The 17912-nt window shown below is 39.2% G+C and overlaps 1 protein-coding gene across 3 annotated transcripts in view; it reads right to left on the minus strand.

Annotated features, from left to right (window-relative positions):
* Positions 1-332: 332 nt before the first annotated feature.
* grb10b (growth factor receptor-bound protein 10b) overlaps positions 333-17912 on the minus strand; it is a 72909-nt gene continuing 55329 nt past the window's right edge. The window contains exons 6-17 of one of the 3 annotated variants that reach the window (XM_086310771.1): positions 14203-14359; positions 10240-10355; positions 9917-9991; positions 7462-7599; positions 7177-7287; positions 6759-6857; positions 6561-6638; positions 6315-6431; positions 5833-5899; positions 5626-5713; positions 5393-5486; positions 333-4525 (exon numbers count right to left, since the gene is read on the minus strand). In XM_086310771.1, coding sequence (XP_086166897.1) covers positions 4379-4525; positions 5393-5486; positions 5626-5713; positions 5833-5899; positions 6315-6431; positions 6561-6638; positions 6759-6857; positions 7177-7287; positions 7462-7599; positions 9917-9991; positions 10240-10355; positions 14203-14359 — 1287 coding nt within the window. In that variant the 3' untranslated portion in view covers positions 333-4378. The remainder of the gene's footprint in view (positions 4526-5392; positions 5487-5625; positions 5714-5832; positions 5900-6314; positions 6432-6560; positions 6639-6758; positions 6858-7176; positions 7288-7461; positions 7600-9916; positions 9992-10239; positions 10356-14202; positions 14360-17912) is intronic. The other 2 variants (XM_086310772.1, XM_086310770.1) reach the window with 2 other exon arrangements.

The raw sequence follows: 17912 nt of genomic DNA on the forward strand, positions 1-17912 counted from the left end.
AGATTTTGGCATGTCTGTGTGAATTTTTGCCCTGGAAGAAATTTCACACATTTGTTATAACAGAAGCCTCCTACTACAGGACCACACCCGAAATGAGGGAATACTTAAAGCCCCCAAGAATGGGTCGTTTTGTTTTATGCAAAAGGACTGAATGAAACACCCAAAATTAGTTATTAGTAGATGTGTCCATTTAGTGTATACAGCACTTGACTCAATTATCTGTTTTACCCAAAGTAGCAGATAGAATAGCTTTATAATTTGTTTTTCACATTCAATTTAATGTACTGTGTTAGTCCCTCACAGAAACCTTCACATGCTACTTTTAATAAGACATATGAAAGGGAAGCTTCTCTGCATAAAGACAAACACTGTCTTTTTTTATATCAATGTATTAATGTTTTATTCTAATTACAATAAACAGAATATATCAGTCCCTTATTTGTACAAAAATACCTGAAAAGGTTACAATTAAGATTTATCAGCCATTAAACTCTTTACAGATTGAAGCAAAGCACATTATGAATACAGAAGCTCTCTCTTACAAAAAGAGAAGTTACCGTTTTCTTTTTTGCATTCCCTGAAATACATAAGTTTATATTTTTATAGACAGATTTTTACTTTTACTCATTTGTACAGCCACATTATCTTGCATTATGACAATGTTATGAAAATGCACAAGAGTCAGAACAGATTGCGCCACCTTTGCAGAATAAGGGCCAAATGTCTGAGCTCCAGAAGCACACCAAAACTGCAGCTGAAGAGAAAAGCATTCATTCCTAACAGCTTATACCAGATTCAGAGTGTGAGTGTGTGTGTGTTTTATATGTAGTCATCAAGTGTTTATGGACAGTAGCTTTGCCATTGGTCCACATCTTAGACCTAGTTGGTGCACAGGAATGGTGGTGGGGTGTATCAGAGGCACGATCTGTGGGTACAAGTTACCTGACTGCCAAAGCTAACAACATGCTCCAACATGAGTGATATACGCTTGTCTAATTTGAGTGTGTATTTGGCGGTGCGGGAGGGGGGTTGAATCAGCTCAGGAAACCAGTATTTCAGGCCTTTAACAACAAACAGAAAAAAATACAAACAAATTATGGAAAAACCAAAAACACCGTGTTCTTTAAAAATAGCTTGTTCTGTTTGATTTTCTCCATATATACTTTATGTAATCACAACTAGCAAATGGGTGGTGCATGCAATGGAGAAAAGTCTCAACTTAATTAAACTACAATATCCAAGTTTGTCATCATTGTGTACTCGTCTTTTGACAGATTAGTAATTTTAACATGCTTCAAGTGCGCCCTGAGCAACCCAGGTGTATTCAGTTCAGTTAGGCAAAAATATCGATAACCAAAAATACTTACTCCACCTTCCACGTGTTCCCCAATTTAAACTGAGTTTCGCATTTAGTGTTAGTACAACCCTTACCGTTTTTATGTAAAATATAAACCCACACTTACAAAGCTCCCTGTACTGTCCCTCACATGGTAACATCTGCTACATCAAAACAAAGCCTCATTGGGGGGTACTTAACATTTTCATATTACAATAAAACTAACGGTAAGGACTCAGCAGCTTAGGATGACTTCCAGCAACTGTGAAACACTGTGTGATAATCCATATTCGTCCAAATCTCTGCAAGTAAAACATCAGTGACAGACTCCTCCCACATTCATACAATGATTAAAAACAGCATCGTCCTTTTTTCATTCTTAAAAAGATACCATTATTGTAATATTGTTTATTATATCCAATCTAAAATTTTTACTTTAATTTCTAAAACTCCTTTTTAACAACAATGTTGTCCTCTACCTGACCGAGTTTCCCAAAACATTTGTGGATTTATTACTTTAGTTCATGTCTATGGTTCTTTAAGGACACCACGAGAAAGCCAACTTTAGAGGTTTTGTGTTCTGGAAAATTTTGATATCTGGAATAAATATCAGAACTGTCAAAGAAAACTGAAAAAAAAAAAATTCAAAGTGATCAATGCTTTGGGAAACCCAGATACCTTTCATTCTTTCATTTTTCCAGCATGCCATCATTTGGAATGACAATGTTAACACTACGGAGGCCAGTGTGCTTTAAACATGACTTCATAACAAGACTGATGATAACAAATCATTGCTGAATAATCAAAACTAAAAAGTCAATATAGGTCATGTCATTACAATTCTATTAATCACCCTGAACAATGAATTTAAAGTAATGACAAAAAACAAAAACAAAGTACTGAACAGCGCCGAGAAAAATATCTAAAAATTTCAAGTAATCAGTCACATCCAGGTAAATAAATAAACATTTTGCTGCAACAATAAAAACAAAAAAAAGCCATTGCATCTTACATAAATAATGGTGAACACACGGAGTGTCAACATAGCGCTGCTATTCTGCATCTCACTTCTAAAATACCTTAAGACAACCTGCTGGCAAATAATAGATGGCTGTTGATGTAAAAATGGTAGAAAAAAATAAACACTCCGCAGAGATTGTTGATTCTGAACCTACTTAAGTGGAGGAAAGCGAGAGCCTCCAACATTTACGTCCAGTGTAACTCTGAGATGCCAGTTGTGCGTCATCTATAGTGGGAGTGTACGAGTCTATCCAACGAGAAAGCTGATCTATATGGAGACTCCAAACTGAAACAGGTGATTCTAGGAGCTCCATCGCAGACAACTTTTCAGCCAAAAAAACATTTATTTGTATTATTCAAATTGTTTTGTGTGGGACAAAAGGTAGTCACAACTGCTTCCAGACCAACTGTATGAGCTGTTCTCAGTCTGATGCTCCTATTGTTGTCACTCAAACACACATATTTAGTAATATTTCCAGTTTTCCCTCTCTGCTTACAGAGTATGTTCACTTTATCGAAGAGCAGGCTGAAGAAAGAGTAACAAGGCCGGGATAGGAAAAACGAGAAGGCGGCGATACAGGTATCACTGTTGGATGTTCTGATGGTGTACTTTTGTGAAAGGTCTTTCCTGGTTGTAAAAAGGTGGGCTGTAAATGTATGTGTGACTGTGTCTTGGTACAAGTAGTTCCAGATAGAAAGAAAAAAAAAAAAAAAGGCAACATTATGTGAGAAGTAATGCACAGAGTCTGCCATTAATGTCAGAGCACGCCAAACTGTTTTCATTGCCACATGTGTGTTTTACAGCAGTTATGAGGTCATTTATGGAGCAAAGGAGCGTCACTGTGGGACGGAGGCTCCCCACAGGATCGTCTGCATCTCTGGGGGGAATTTTGTGTTGTTTTTTTTTTTTTTTTTTTTTTTTTTAAACGAACCACATTTCCTTTGATGTGTTGGTAGTTACCTCTAGAGGAAATGCTAGTGGTTATCCTTCCCTGTGCTGTGGCAAAGAGAAATGAAGCACTGATACCGTCCTGCATACAGCTGCAATAGTATTTTTTTTTTCCCCAACTGGGCCTCAATTTAATTTGACCAAAATTCACTCTTCTAGTTTGTTTTTGTGGAAGTTGCTTTAAGAATGTCTTGGAAAACTGAATTGCAGGTAGAATAGATAAAAAGCTTATGTGAAAATCAAGAGCTTTTAAAATCCAGGATGCAAAAAGGTGGATTTTGTCTTTAGTAATGATAATAACTGAAGCTGTGTGTGGGAAAAGATTTTGTACTTATACCAAAAGCTTTGTTTCAATAACCTTTAATTTTTGCAAAACTCAATGGGATTAAAAAATAGAAACCCTGGTGCCTCAAAATGTCCATGCATTCTTATGACACTAGAGGGCGATGGCACCACCTCACAGTTAAGTAATGCGCCACTTGAGAGATCATGCGGCATCCAATGCCATGCCCACTTCCACGAGTACAAAACTAAGAGACAAACTCTTAATTCATTCTGAGGACATTTGATAAAAATGAGCGAGACTCGTTTGTCCTTAAAGAGCAGAGTAGTCCGCATGAAAGCTTCAATTCTCCTGCTGATTGTCCAGTTGAAGGGGAACGGTGCTCACATTTGAGCTGCGTGGTAAAACCTCGAGGGTCCACGCTTTTCTGGTGACTATTGGTAAGAATAATGTGGAAGATTCTGCAACAGCATCGACACAAATGGCAGTGTTCATTTCTTTCATCTTCTCTTAAAACTGCGAGCCTCTGGAGTGAAGTTGTGCATCAGACTCCTCGAACCTCCATGCAGATGAAATGAAATCCCCCCCCAAAAAAAAAAAAAAAAAAAAATCAGCAGTCTCCAGCAAGCTCACAACAATATAAAAACAAGTGTAACAACAACAACGTCAGTCAATTCACCAGCTTCTTACAAAGATAAAAACAAAAAGAAACGATCAACGGGGAGATTCTTTTCATTTTAGGCAGAGTCAGGTCAAGTGTTGGGGGGCGGGGTCATGTGATCTGAAGGTGTCATAAGGCCACGACGGTGCACGGGTGTTTGAGTTTGCAAGGCAGCACTCCTCTGTTGAGCTGGTAGAACTCCACCAGCTGAATCAGGTCGGTGAACTTGGTGGCGCCGTCATCAAGGCTGAAGAAGCCTTGGCCATCCTCTTCACACTGGCGGCACAGGCGAGAGCGAACGGCAGAGGGAGGGAAGAGGTGGAAAAGACAACATCAGACTTTCCTCTTATGGATCAACAAAATAATTTGAAATGTCTGATCGGTGCATTTTTTAACATAGCTTATGAAATAATGCTTTAACCCTGAAAAGCCTGGATCATCAAGTGGAGTGATTACTGAACCTTATGACAAATTTAAAAATTAAATATCAATTTGCATATATGTGTTTTGATTTTGCCACATTTGGAATTTCTGTGCAATTTAGTTTTTTATATTAGTGCTGTCAGCGTTAATATCGTTAAAATGACGTTGACGCCGTGCAGCGGCTACATACCATACATACAAATAAAAAAATAAATTAAAATATAAAATATAAAAACACTGGTGGTTTAAAGATCAAACACTCATAACTATGGTACACTTGGCATTACAGGGTTAACAGACTAAGCTACCATGGAAGATGCAGTATTTAACAAACGTATTAGACCAACACCCAGTGTGAGTTTTATGCCACAGCTGCCCTAAACAACAACAACAACTGCTTGTAATTATCAAATAATATTTTTGTTTCTGTAATGGTTAATGTAATGGTCCAAATTTAATATTGTATTTTTAAAAAAGTTGAAAACAATAACAAACATTTAATTTGGCATCTTAAGGGGAAAAAATGAGTTCATTACTTACATACCTGAACAGGAATTATACTTGATTAATTTTTGACAGAGTTCTAAAACTCTTGTGTTTACTTACTTTAATTGTGGTCTAATAGATTTGGCAAGCACTTAAATGCAGTAAAGTAAAGCCATCAGGTGCAACAATATACAAACACGCACGAGACATGTAACAAGTAAGCGAGAGTCTTACCGGTAGGATCTGGAAATGCTTGATTTTCTGGTGATGGCACAATGTGAGCACAAACGCCTTGGGATTACTCTGACTGACTCTCAGCAGAAACAACCTGTGCGACAAAAAAGGAGACGAAATGTTGTAAAAGCCTTCACTTAGTGTTACAGATTATATATCTATATAGACACACCGATATATAAATAAATAAGTGTAAAAATATATAAAGAAAAAAGCTTTGCCAGCTTACTTACCCATCTACTTGTCCCTGCTGGTGGATAATGCGGTGGGACTCTTCTCTGGTTATCCTGCCATGGAACCAGAGCTGAGCTATGTGGATGACTGCAGAGAATAACATTTTTTTTTTTAAAGTACATTTTTATAAAATAACATTATATACACAGAAAGAATATGCAAAGTTAGGGAGCAGTTGCAAGTTTTTTTTCCTGTTTTGCATTTACCTGAGCTTAGTGAGGAGTGGTGTAATGGACTGTTGGACCCCAGTATGTTCATTCGTTGAGTCCTCTTCTGAGAAAGATGCCACACAGAGACAAAACAATGTGGTTTAGTTCATGGTCTGTTTGAGCGACAGTAAACAGCAGCAATTTGTAGCATCTTAACATAATTCTGATAACTTTAAGTGAAAAACAATCACTAAAACAGTAAACAGGCTAAGGAAAGATCAGATCAAATGTGGTGAACGCATGGTCTAATTTTAAGACTGTGGAACCTGATCATTGTCTCCTTTACAATTGGACAGAAAATGGAATTTCAGACAGCCTAAATCAAGTACTTAAAAGTCACCTTGTACATTTATAAGTTAAATGAATTTTTCCAACTAACTCTCTATAATCATCGGAGCAAACATAAACAGAACTGCAAGGATCATTAAAAAACAAAAACAAAAAACCTAACAGGTAACAAAAAGCCGAGCATCTCTCACCCGCCACGCGTGCCCCTCCTCCATGGCAGCACTCTGAGCTTCGACCGGGTTGTCAATCACTCTGCCTATCCTCCCTGAGAAATCCATTGCCACGAGGGAGTTCTCTGATACGCTCCTCTAGAGGGAGACAAAGACACATGACAGTCAAAATACAAGAGTGCAGACAGACTACATACGAAGGCAGATCATTTACCTAAACTAAGTCAGACTATATCCTTACATGCATAATCACTCCAGTAAACTTACCACAGGAGCTGAAAAGTGTGAAAGTAAAGTTTTCCTTTGTTGAGGAATCTTGTAATTCTGGTACAATACGATCCCATACTGCAAAGGAAAAGGAACAGAGTAGTGAATAAAGGCCATCAAATTACTTGCATTACAAAGAATTAAAAGTATGCTAGAAGTCATGTTGGCTGTACTGTGATGTAGGCAGTGCAGAATTACCTTAAAGATTCGAAAAGCAGTCATCCAACAGCTTCTGCTCTGTTCGTCCTCTGCACACAGCATTCTCAGCTCCTTCATATCCCCTCTGCTTTTATTAGGCTGCCAATGAACAATTTACACAATCAGAACAGAGACTACGCTCACTGCATCAAACTCTTATTTTTGACACCACTTCTATCACCATTATTATTAATTGGAGAGAGAAAGATGATATGAACAACAAAACCAAAGACAGTTCATCTGAGTTTATAACTCATAAATCACAGGGAGGGAAAAAAAAAAAAGTTGCTGCGCTGATAAACCAGTTCCACTGAGACAAGAAACGGCACAGGATATGAATCATACTCAGCTCATAATATTTCATCATTCCACTATTTCATAATTAGATAAAATCTGTTTCATCTCACTTGCGTCTCACCTTGATGCAGAAGCCGTAGTCTGTGGGTGCGCCGTGCTGCTTCTTGCCTGTGATGACAGTGAAGATGTTGCTGTCCTCAAGGTCTGCTAGTAACTGTAGATGTCTGGGCTCCTGGAGACAGAAATTAATAAATTAAAATATCAGAGAGGAGACAGCCCGGAGGCACACGAACAGACAGAGGCGTGTGCAACTCGGCCGTCAATAATACGGAGTTTCTTTCAAGGAGATTACATTTAAGGTGGACTGTATTTCGCGTCTGAGATGAATGGAGCGAGCCGCCGTTACCTTTGAGGTTCCTTTTGTAGAACAGTAGAGCCCTGAGCGCCGCAGAAACATGTAAACCTTCTTCCATGATTTCCTTCCCACGTCCTTCATGTACAGATGCCCCTGGATTTCTGGACAGCTGTTGGTGGCTAGGAAGTTCTAAAACAGGGAGCAGGAAAATGCAAATAAATAACAATTTATTCCCTCTGTCATTTCTTTTGTAAAAAGGAGCCAGATTACATCTGAAGCCTTTGAACCCCCTGTCACTACCACAGGCAGAAAGCTGGCACCATCTGTAGGGGTATCAAAGACAGGAGGCTCATTGTGACAATGTGTGAAAACTCAAAGGCTGTCACAATCCTGATAGTGACATTTGTACATTTAATTACAAAAAATAAGAGAACAGTATATGCATAATTTACTAATACTGCTTGGAAAAGATATGTCTGTTAAACTCAAAAGAAAAACTCCATTAAAACTGTGTCCTGTTGTGTTTTGTGGCTTTAAAATGAAAATCGTGCATTTCTACAGGGAAGCCTAACTTGTCTTATAGGTGTTTGAAGAATTGGGTGTTTGTGGTTTCCATGTTTTAGGAAAGCATTTCACCGTGAACTGCAAGTCAAGTTACTGAAGCTGATCTGGAATCTGTGGCTTGCGGGTAAAGGCAAACTGTTCCACAGTACTTTTGAATATTTAAAGCATGTGTTTCCCAGTGTTTTGGAAACAATTTGACATTAGGCTTCGTGCATGAACATTATCCAAACTCTGCACAGTCACACGGAACGTTAATACAAAGAGCTGTCCCTTGGAGGCCGTTCGCTTCAGTAACTTACTCACATGCATCTTGCATAATGCCAAATATTGCAAACACCTGGAGGAGCTCAGGATTAGAGAGCGCCTTGGTTTACACAGGACTCTGAGTGCAAAGATCTTGTGTTTGGAAGAATTCCGGCTCTGGAAATTCCTGACAACTCCAGCTCACCTCATTCCGATCCAGTTATTAACTCCTCTATGCAGAGGATAAGTGCGCATAACTTCTATATGATCAGCCGGACTTAAAAGCTTTCTGTGAGTGGCTACCTTGAAGTGATGGATTCCACTTGTGATTTTAACTCTGACAGCTCCATTACATGATGCAGGAGAACGCCAGCCAATCCCATTAAGATATTTCAAAAAAATAAATAAAAAAAAAATCTCCTACCAGACATTTTCTCTTTTTTGATATTTGTAAAGAGTATATTGGGAGTATTAGTGAGAAGCCAAAAAGTACACATGACACACATGTGGAAACAGTACTGAGAAAACATACAACAGGTAGGTGCAGATCCCAACTTGGCTAATAAAAACAAACTGAGTGTAATTACCTAGAACCCCAAAACAGAACACATGGCTCGAGGCCCGAGTCATTCTAACCAAAAGGTCACCATTTGAAAATTTTCCACTATGGAACTACGCAAATTGTTTAAATCCTATTGCAGAGACACTCAGAAGATGGATGTATGAACATAAAGATATTTGGAGATTTATACACAGGAAATCCCACGAATATAAACCTGCCTCGGCCCAACCTGTCTAAGTCCTTACAGATTTCCTAAAGGGTGAGAAGTCTGGAGAAAGGATCATTCAACATCTAACATGTATCGACAGCCAGCTTTTCTGACAGCCATTTACAGCATCTGTGATAAAAACATGAATAATTTCCTAACATGTACAGCTGCGAGTTGGATCTGAAGCTCTGAATATGATGATACTGACAGGCACAATTTTGTCCACTAAGCAGAAGCCACTGGACACACCCACTGCAAATTAAAACGACAGCACATATTTGTAACTACATTAGAGAAAGTCCACTAAAAAACTTCAGCAAACCTATCAAGTTTTTTCATTTTGGTTGCTACTACAGCTTTGACAAAAAAAGCATCTTAATATATCCGACCAGCCTCCTTCACAAAAGCGGCTCACCGAATTACCATCATAATCCTCCAGTCCACAACCTGCCCCCACCCCAAACCTCCCACAACATTAAAAAGGTAAATGTTTTAGAAGATATTTTATTTTTTGCCCCATCATTCATTCCGCTGTCTGTACATTTTAAAAGACACTGTTAAAAAAATTCAATTCAGCTGTGTTTTGCTCGTATTTCAATCAATAAAAAAAATAAAATAAAAATAAATAAATAAATAAAAATTCCCAACCGCACAAGGGTAGATCCGAAACTCTGCGTTCTATTTCTGATGGCTTAATTCCATCCATCACAAGAGCCGGACCTGTGGTGTGCGCCGAGACAGTCGTGTCAACAGGGGATCAACACTAGTTATTACTGCAGGCTCTGACGAGACACACTGTCTAAGGGTCAGAGGTGAGGTATGCCAGCTTGATTGTACAGTATGCATGTAGCAGGTGCTGACTCTGAAAACGAAACTGTTTGCGTGTTAAGAAGAGCAGCGAGACTGCAGCGTGTGTGAGCTGTACGTACCTGAAGGAGCTGAGATGGTAGAATTGCATGATTAGTTTCCTGGCACCACGCGACCATGTGCTCTGGGAAAAACGTCTGTTCAAAGAAGGAGGTGTGGAGAGAGAGAGAGGCAGAATTACAGATACTGTGACGATAATTATAGTGTCAGATTTTGTGACAGAAGCACAGGTGACTACTTTCATTATTGCAGTCTGCTGTAATTATGAAATAATCTGCAAGGTTAAGCTGGCTCAAATTTGCTGTTTTTACAGGCTCTGTATTTCAACAAGATGCCGTCACGAGTGACGTGGAAAGTAAAGAAGTGTGTCAGGAAAAATAATTACCAGGGGGTTTCTGAAGAATTCATATTTGGCATAGTTCTTCCTGAAGAGGAATCTACCGTCGCTGTTCATGGAGGCCTGGACCTGAACCACCAGCTCATGGTCTTCTAGACAGCGTTCTGAGAGGAGACGGGAAGAGAAAGTCAAGCTAATTTCACAAGCTTGGCCGAAAACATCTTCAACATCTCACAAACACCCTCGCACCAAACTTAAATAATTAAACAAGAGAAATATTAGTCATCAACATTTCTTGTAAACCAGAAATTAAACTTAAAGGGGGAGAAAAAAAAGCAAAAACAAAAACTCAGTGGGGTACTTTCGGCTGCTCCCTTATTTCCCAGGAGATTGCCACGGTGGATGTTTAATTTGGCACAGATTTTACGCCGGATGCCCTTCCTAATGAAACCCTCCCATTTGTACAGGCTTGGCACCGGCATGAGGAGTACACTAGCTAGCTTGTGAGTTTGCGTCTCCTTCCGTGCTCAAACCAGGAATCTTTTACAATTAGAAGTAACCGTGTTTACTACTACTACACAGCAGAGCCAGAAAGGAATCAATCGCAGTCATTTGGTCTAAATTTAAAAAAAACAAAAACAAAACATAGAAGCAGTATGATGTCATCTCATCTTTTCCCAAGATAAAAAAGGACAGGATGTCATTATAATAATTGCAATGTACATATGTCCGTATGTTCCCCATCTCTGTCGCTGACGAGTGGACCAATCTTGATTAAACTTTGCATAAATATTGCTTAGGGCACTGAGTGCCAACATCTATATGGGATATACAAAAACTTTATGCTAATCCCACAAATGTAAGTATTTGTACATCTGACAGTTCAATTAAGCACCGAATAGAATCTCAGATTAGAATGGAATCACAATAGGATTTCTCACAGCATCAAACTGTAGTGATTCCTGGCATATGTATGTTTATATATTCCCTATGTAGTATATATCCATATAAATCACTAAACTACAGATGTGCTTTATTGGTTCGTGCCCAGTGCCTCTCAGTGCTACTAAATAAATGGTTAAATCTGCGAATCAACTAAAAGTGTCCTTGAAGGAATGTGGAGTCAGAGGTCCTGCTGATTTAGAGTTTCTGATTGTGACACATTGGACCGGAACATGAGTCACACGGTTACTGCCTCCGAGTCCTGTCATGTCTTAAATTAAAGACATCCTGCCTTTTCAAGTGCATCTAATTAAATAGTGGAACTTACCAAACTTTTTGAGGACCATTAGACACCAGATCAGACACAACTCTTTCATGTAAAAAAAGGAATACTCGAGAGCAATTTTTCAGTAAACTCATCTCACATTATTATCTCATTCCATGAGCCCCCTCCTCTTTACCCCCGCGGCCACAATCTCCACTCTGTCACGACTCATCTTTCTCTTTCCGTTTAATCCTGTTGCCTGTCTGATGAGTCACTCATGTTCGTGACCGTGACTCACCCTGGCAGCCCCACCTCCCCGCCTGATAGTTGTTAACCTTTGCAAACCCACTAGCAGAGGTCAGTGTTACTTATCTCAAAAGGGCCATTCAGCAGCATAGCAAGAGTGGGCAGCAGGAATAGGCACTGTATTGTTCTAGACTCCCGGAAACATCTATTCTCGTCTACCGTCCAACTGCATGTGCACACATTCGGGATCACATGCCGTGTGCTGACCCGACATAAAGCGGGGGTGCGCACGCAAATGGAGGCAGGAGTCTCACATACTGCTACAATTCAATTTCACTATATGAAAGAAATATTTAATGCACATATTACAGTGGCCGGCACCTCTCACGCAATTAAATATCAGCAAACAGCTACCGAACCGAGTTTTGGATATTAAAACGTTCCATCAAATACTTAACTGCATTTATCACAAATGCAATTTTGTCTTTTATGGCCACAAGGCTATTAAAAAAAAACAAAAAAAACCCAAAATCAATACTTGAGGGAGAATAAAGTAAACAAATGTAATTATGGCCTGTGACAAGCAATTAAGCACATCTGTTAGCTACTCAAAAATACTGACGAGAGCCACATATATGGAAATGTGTCAGCAAATGTGTTGTGATGCATACACTGAGCTTACTTTGATTTTTTTTAAGAACACACATACAAATGGAGTGAAGCAAGTATAACATTAACAAACGGCACGCTGACGTCTCACTTACTGAAACGTCTAAACACTGGAGATGATAAGTAGCAATTCCAGACCTGAAAAGAACAGCGTTGCAGTACAGGTGTGCCAGAACAGAATAAAGGGCTCCCAGCCAAAAATGATGTCACTCACAATAAGCCAACTTAACTGTATTTGGCAGCAAGGTGCTGGCAGGAGTGATGAGAAATGTAAGCAGATCATGATAGATGGTGAAATGTAAGGTTAGAGCTTTGGGACTTTTACTTGCAGAGAACAGATCGTATTATTCCAAGTTTCCTCACCTGACAACATTAACAGCTAGCACAAAAAAATAAAATAAATAAAACTACACAAATATACTGACACAAGTTACTGGTTCATAAATTAAATGTCTTTTTTTTGTGTGTTAAACCGTGTTTCTGTCTACTGTGCACTTCACTTCCAGACATGCAGCTCTATATAAAATTACACCCCCTTCTCTCCCACATCTGTTCAACTGTGCAGACATGAGCAGAGAGCACAGGCTCAACTTGTCTCTCATAAGTGCTTTATAATTGCCCCCTCCTCGGGGGTTTCTTTCCTTTTTTCTTAAACAGTCAGCTGGCCACAACCTTCCAAAGCCCCTCTTATACTGCTGAGTCTAGCACAAAAATCACCCGGACATAAATGTAAACCTCTGCGGCCTTCTTAATGCAGCACCAAGTTAAAATAGAGCTGTGTCTTTATAATGCTACGTTAGTAGTTTGGTAGTATTCGAAACTAAATGTCACATTCTTATACTTTTTAGCAAATCGGGGTAAATGTTAAGCCAAGTCGGCCGCACTGCGTTACCTTCTTTCCACCTTTTTGAATAACTTCAGCAGTGTTTACCTCTAAATACAAGAAGAACATATAGTATAACACACTACACATGTCCCTACTAATGAGCAGCAAAATCATCCCCATCAGGTCAGCATCTGGTGCACTCATTGGCTTCACCTCTCCATCAGTTACAATAGCAGGTCTAGTAACAAAAGCTTTAAACAACTCCATCTGCTAACACATAACCACCAACCTCTCAAACCGTATCAACTGTAATCACATTTTAGGTCAAAATATTTCCCAACAAATAGATCAGGGCTCATAATGACAGGTGGAAGTGTCCTGGATTCTTTGTCCATTCCCATTATGATTGTTTTGTATTGTTTTTATTTGATCTTAAATCAGTCTGCCAGAGTTAAAAATATCAGGACGTCCAATATAATTACTCTGCACTGGAACTACTTTCTCAAAAATTAAACAACAATCAAAAGCATACTAAAAGAACCTCAAGATATTGATTTTAATGTAATCGTGCACACATGGAGATTAGACTGTCTTTTGCTCTCATTTAACTGCTCGGTTTTGAGCTTTCTTTTAGATATTTCTTCCCCAAATAATCTTTTGTCTCTTCTCTATTGAATGTGAAAATAATTAACCTGTCAGTACTAAAATAACCCTCCTATCGGCTACTGCAACTTTCCACACAGCCACTGCGTGATACTGGATAAGATCAATGGAATTTTTGGCTTCATGCATGCATATGCTTTCTAGCATGCACTCATGCTTGAATACACGCCTGGGTAAGAATCAGCGCCTCAACTGTCCAGCCAAGTATACGGGCATGCATGCATGCATGCATAAATATCAATGCACCTGTAACTCAGTGATTGAATTGCAAGTCTGAGCCCACCCATGAGCCCATGGGTTTCTGTGTGGGAAAATGTGCCTGTTCATGTGTGCTCACGGGTATGTGTGTCTGTGTATGAGACTGAGAATGTTTTCAGGCTTCTACAGCTCTGTTCCTTACCTAGCCCTAGAAGTGGGTGGTGTTCAACAAGTGCCCAACTGTTGTCATCCACACAATGGCTTTTATAAACCAGGAGCTGGCACAGGTCCCTGGCTGTCATGTTGGCTGGGATCTCCACAACTTTACCCATGCCGTCTTCACTGAAGATCTTCACAATCTGTGACAAGAAATCCAAGGTTTCAGTTTGAGTGAACAGAAATCACATGAAGGTAGTCTGACAAACGAAATACTAAAAAAAAGTGAGAAGAAACTTTTACAGTAAACCCATCGTGACTTTTACACAAATCCTTTTTTTGAACACTAGAGTCTAATAGGTGGGTGAAGCCAGCAATTTTCCTCAAACACTGCAATACGGTTTCTCATATAGCACCTTATGCACTATAGCATACGCAGCCTTGTAATTACGGCACACAATAGAAAAGAACAGACATTCAAAACTATACGGTAATTGTGGCGTTAGAAATAACAGATGAGATTTTCTTATAGCAACTTGTCGATGTAATACAAAAGCAAATACACTCCAGTGCATAACAAGTGTCCGCTCTTGTGAACACAAAGCCGGTCCAAATGGGTACGTACTGAACACAGCTCAAAGAGAAGTAAGCACAGTTTTAAGTTACAGTATATAAAAGATGAGGAATACGAACACTGTGCTTTCCAGCTTAACCTCAAACAAAACTGTCTTAACTCGAACTGACTGTTGTTAAATTGTTTACTTTCTTTAATAACGCATTTCACACAGTAGCATCATGAACGTTGGTAATAGTACTCTAGCCAGCTCAAAAATAAATAATATCAATAAAACCCATATTTCTATTAAAAGCATGCTCGTTTGGGGAAGGTTGTAATATTTGGAGATGGTTGAGGTGGAATTTGTTTTTATTTTGTACGAAACAAAAAGGACAAACAAATTTGGAGCGCTGTTACACCTCTGCATAAAATGTAAACACATCTACTCCACTGATTGATTGATTGGTAATTTATTTCAACATGTGAACAATATACAAGTACATTTAGAAAAGAAATGAGAGAAAAAAATATACTATACAAATTACATACAAAAAAACATTCTGATTAATTTACATGTTGAAAGGGAGTGGGAAGAAGTATACACTTATTTAATCCCACCCCTGTCCCATAAATTATCAGTGAATATTTAGTCAGCTTCCTTACTGATATAATTTGTAATAAAAATAGTGAACAGATTTCTGATATACTATATACTATAATATCACATCATGAATTTTTTGTTTGTTTGTTTTTAAATAGAGACATTCACTTAATTTAAATATTTTCCTTTTCTTTATAGATCGAGAAGATCATATTTTTATAACTCTTTTTGAACAGTTTTATGTTTGGACATTGCTTTAATTCCATATTCAGTTTGTTCCATAGTTTCACTCCTTGAACAGAAACACAAAAGCCTTTTCTTGTGGTACGTACCTTCATTGTTTTGAAGTTACAAAAACCCCTTAAATTATAACTTCCTTCTTTCAAAAAAAACATACTCTGAATATTACCTGGCAGTTCTTTATTTTTTGCTTTGAATAGAATTTGTGCTGTTTGGAATTTCACTATATCGTCAATTTTCAATATTTCAGACTGCAAAAATAGTGAGTTTGTATGTTCCCTATAACCTGCATTGTGGATGATTCGAATTGCTTTCTTTTGAAGAGTAAAAAGTGAATGTAATGTGGTTTTATAGTTATTGCCCCAGACCTCTGCACAATAGCTTAAGTATGGTGAAACCAGTGAACAGTAGAGAATATGAAGTGATGTTCTGTCGAATACCTGTTTTGCCTTGTTTAGTATTGCAATGCTTCGTGATACTTTGGAATGATCTTTCTATATATTGCTGTACAGCAATAATGCATGAGGTGCTGAACAGCTAAAACCTTCCTCTAATATCCCATCTGTGTGAGAGCCTACCATCACTATCCAGGCGTCTAATATTAGCATTAGTAGCACTACATCTATACTGTGGATAAGCCTTTTATTCCACCACATAATCCAGGGGATTTTGACAGTCCAAGTTCCCAGAGCCATTTTTTTAATAAACAGGACAACATGTGTTAACATTTACTTGATACATTTCTAATGGCCCCCAGAGAAACTAGAGCAACCTACTTAACCTACAGACAAATGCAGCCCTTAGTAGGCTGGATTCCTGTGTAGGCTAAGCTTTCACATGTATGCATGCCTCCCACATAATATCATGACAAAGAAATTCTGTTCTCTTCCTGAGCAAATACCCAGCTTATAGCATCACAGTTTGCACAAGCCAGGCCTAAGGCACTCTGCCCATCAAAGATGTTTAAGATGAAACGCAATGGAGCATATACCCCTTTTCAAGGGTGCTGACGTATTTGGATCCTTTTGCTCTGCTCACATCTTGGAAAAGGGAAAAAAAAAAAAAGAAAAATGTCTTCGGCCTTAACAGTATTTACACATTACATTTCCTGCCTCAGGTTTAACGTGAAAGTACTTCAAAGAGAAAATGTCTTAAATTGTAAAAAGAGGAGAGGGAGGCGAAAAGAGAAATGAGACACAGGAAGAGGGGTCTTACCTCCACGGCCCGCAATAGGCAGCAGTCCGGGGAACACGAAGGCATTTTCGGAATGAATCGGCTCCCACAAACACTCACATAAGCGCACTCACTCCAATATAGTCAATAAGACAGAAAACCTCGCTGTTCTGTCGCCCTGTGTCCTCCAGAAAGAAAGGTACCAATTTGAATGCCAACAGCTGACAGTTGTGCTACCTGTCATGAGGCTAGTCCTCAAGTCTATCTGTAGACTGCAGTCTCCAAAAAAGAAAAAAGGAGGAAAAAAAAAAAAAAAAGGAAAGGAAAGGAAAGGAAAAGAACAAACTGTCTGTGTGACCTAATGCCGGTATGTATACAGCGCACAGGACGAAGACACTGAAGCAGTCGGCAATCGGATGGTACAGTAGAGTGCTTCCAGTGCCGGTTGAGTCTGACAACTATGCTCTGTCTCTCTCTCTCCCTCACAAAGGGTTACAGCCTCAGCCATGGGCTCTGAGGCACACTGAATCAAACCACACGCTCACTAACCAATCATAAAGCTGCAGCAGGCTGATGTAATCATTCCCACACAGACCGAGGCGCGCACACAACACACACACGCTCCCTCCGAGGCACTCAAGTAGACACACATACGCACAGTCATGCACAAACACAGCCAACTTTTTCAGACCTCTTGACGATCTGTGCTTAAGTTTCTTTTCAGAGCTCGATGCAAGAGGGGGCACGTTTGGAAAGAGTGCGGCACAGTGAAGAGGACAAAGACAACAACCCCCCCCCCCCCAAAAAAGTTTCTCTTTATTGCTCCTCTCGTTCCAAAATGTTCGCAAGTTTTTAGGTGAACGTTCGGAGGCTTGTCCGTTTTTCCTTCTTTTGTGTTCACCTTCCCTCCCTTCTTACCTGCATTCCTCCCTTTATGTGGCTTAACTTTTAACTCCCAGCTTACAGCAGTAACAAGACTCATTACAGTGCAAATGAAATGAAACAGACCTGGGCTGGCACTTCAGCACTCCAACCTCCTACTTCTCCCGTAGTGGCTCGCTTTGTGCCAACATTCTTTCTCTCTAAAGAACAAAAAAGCTAGAGACTTCTGCACACATGCACACACACACATCACACCGCTCCTTTCAACTCTGATATTTAATATAGCATCAGACAGACAAAAGCT

The sequence above is a fragment of the Aulonocara sp. 'chitande type north' Nkhata Bay genome, linkage group LG11 (genome assembly GCF_057382095.1).
Source record: "Aulonocara sp. 'chitande type north' Nkhata Bay isolate Kocher_YH1m ecotype deep benthic linkage group LG11, A_spYH_male_GT1.1, whole genome shotgun sequence".
Taxonomy (NCBI): domain Eukaryota; kingdom Metazoa; phylum Chordata; class Actinopteri; order Cichliformes; family Cichlidae; genus Aulonocara; species Aulonocara sp. 'chitande type north' Nkhata Bay.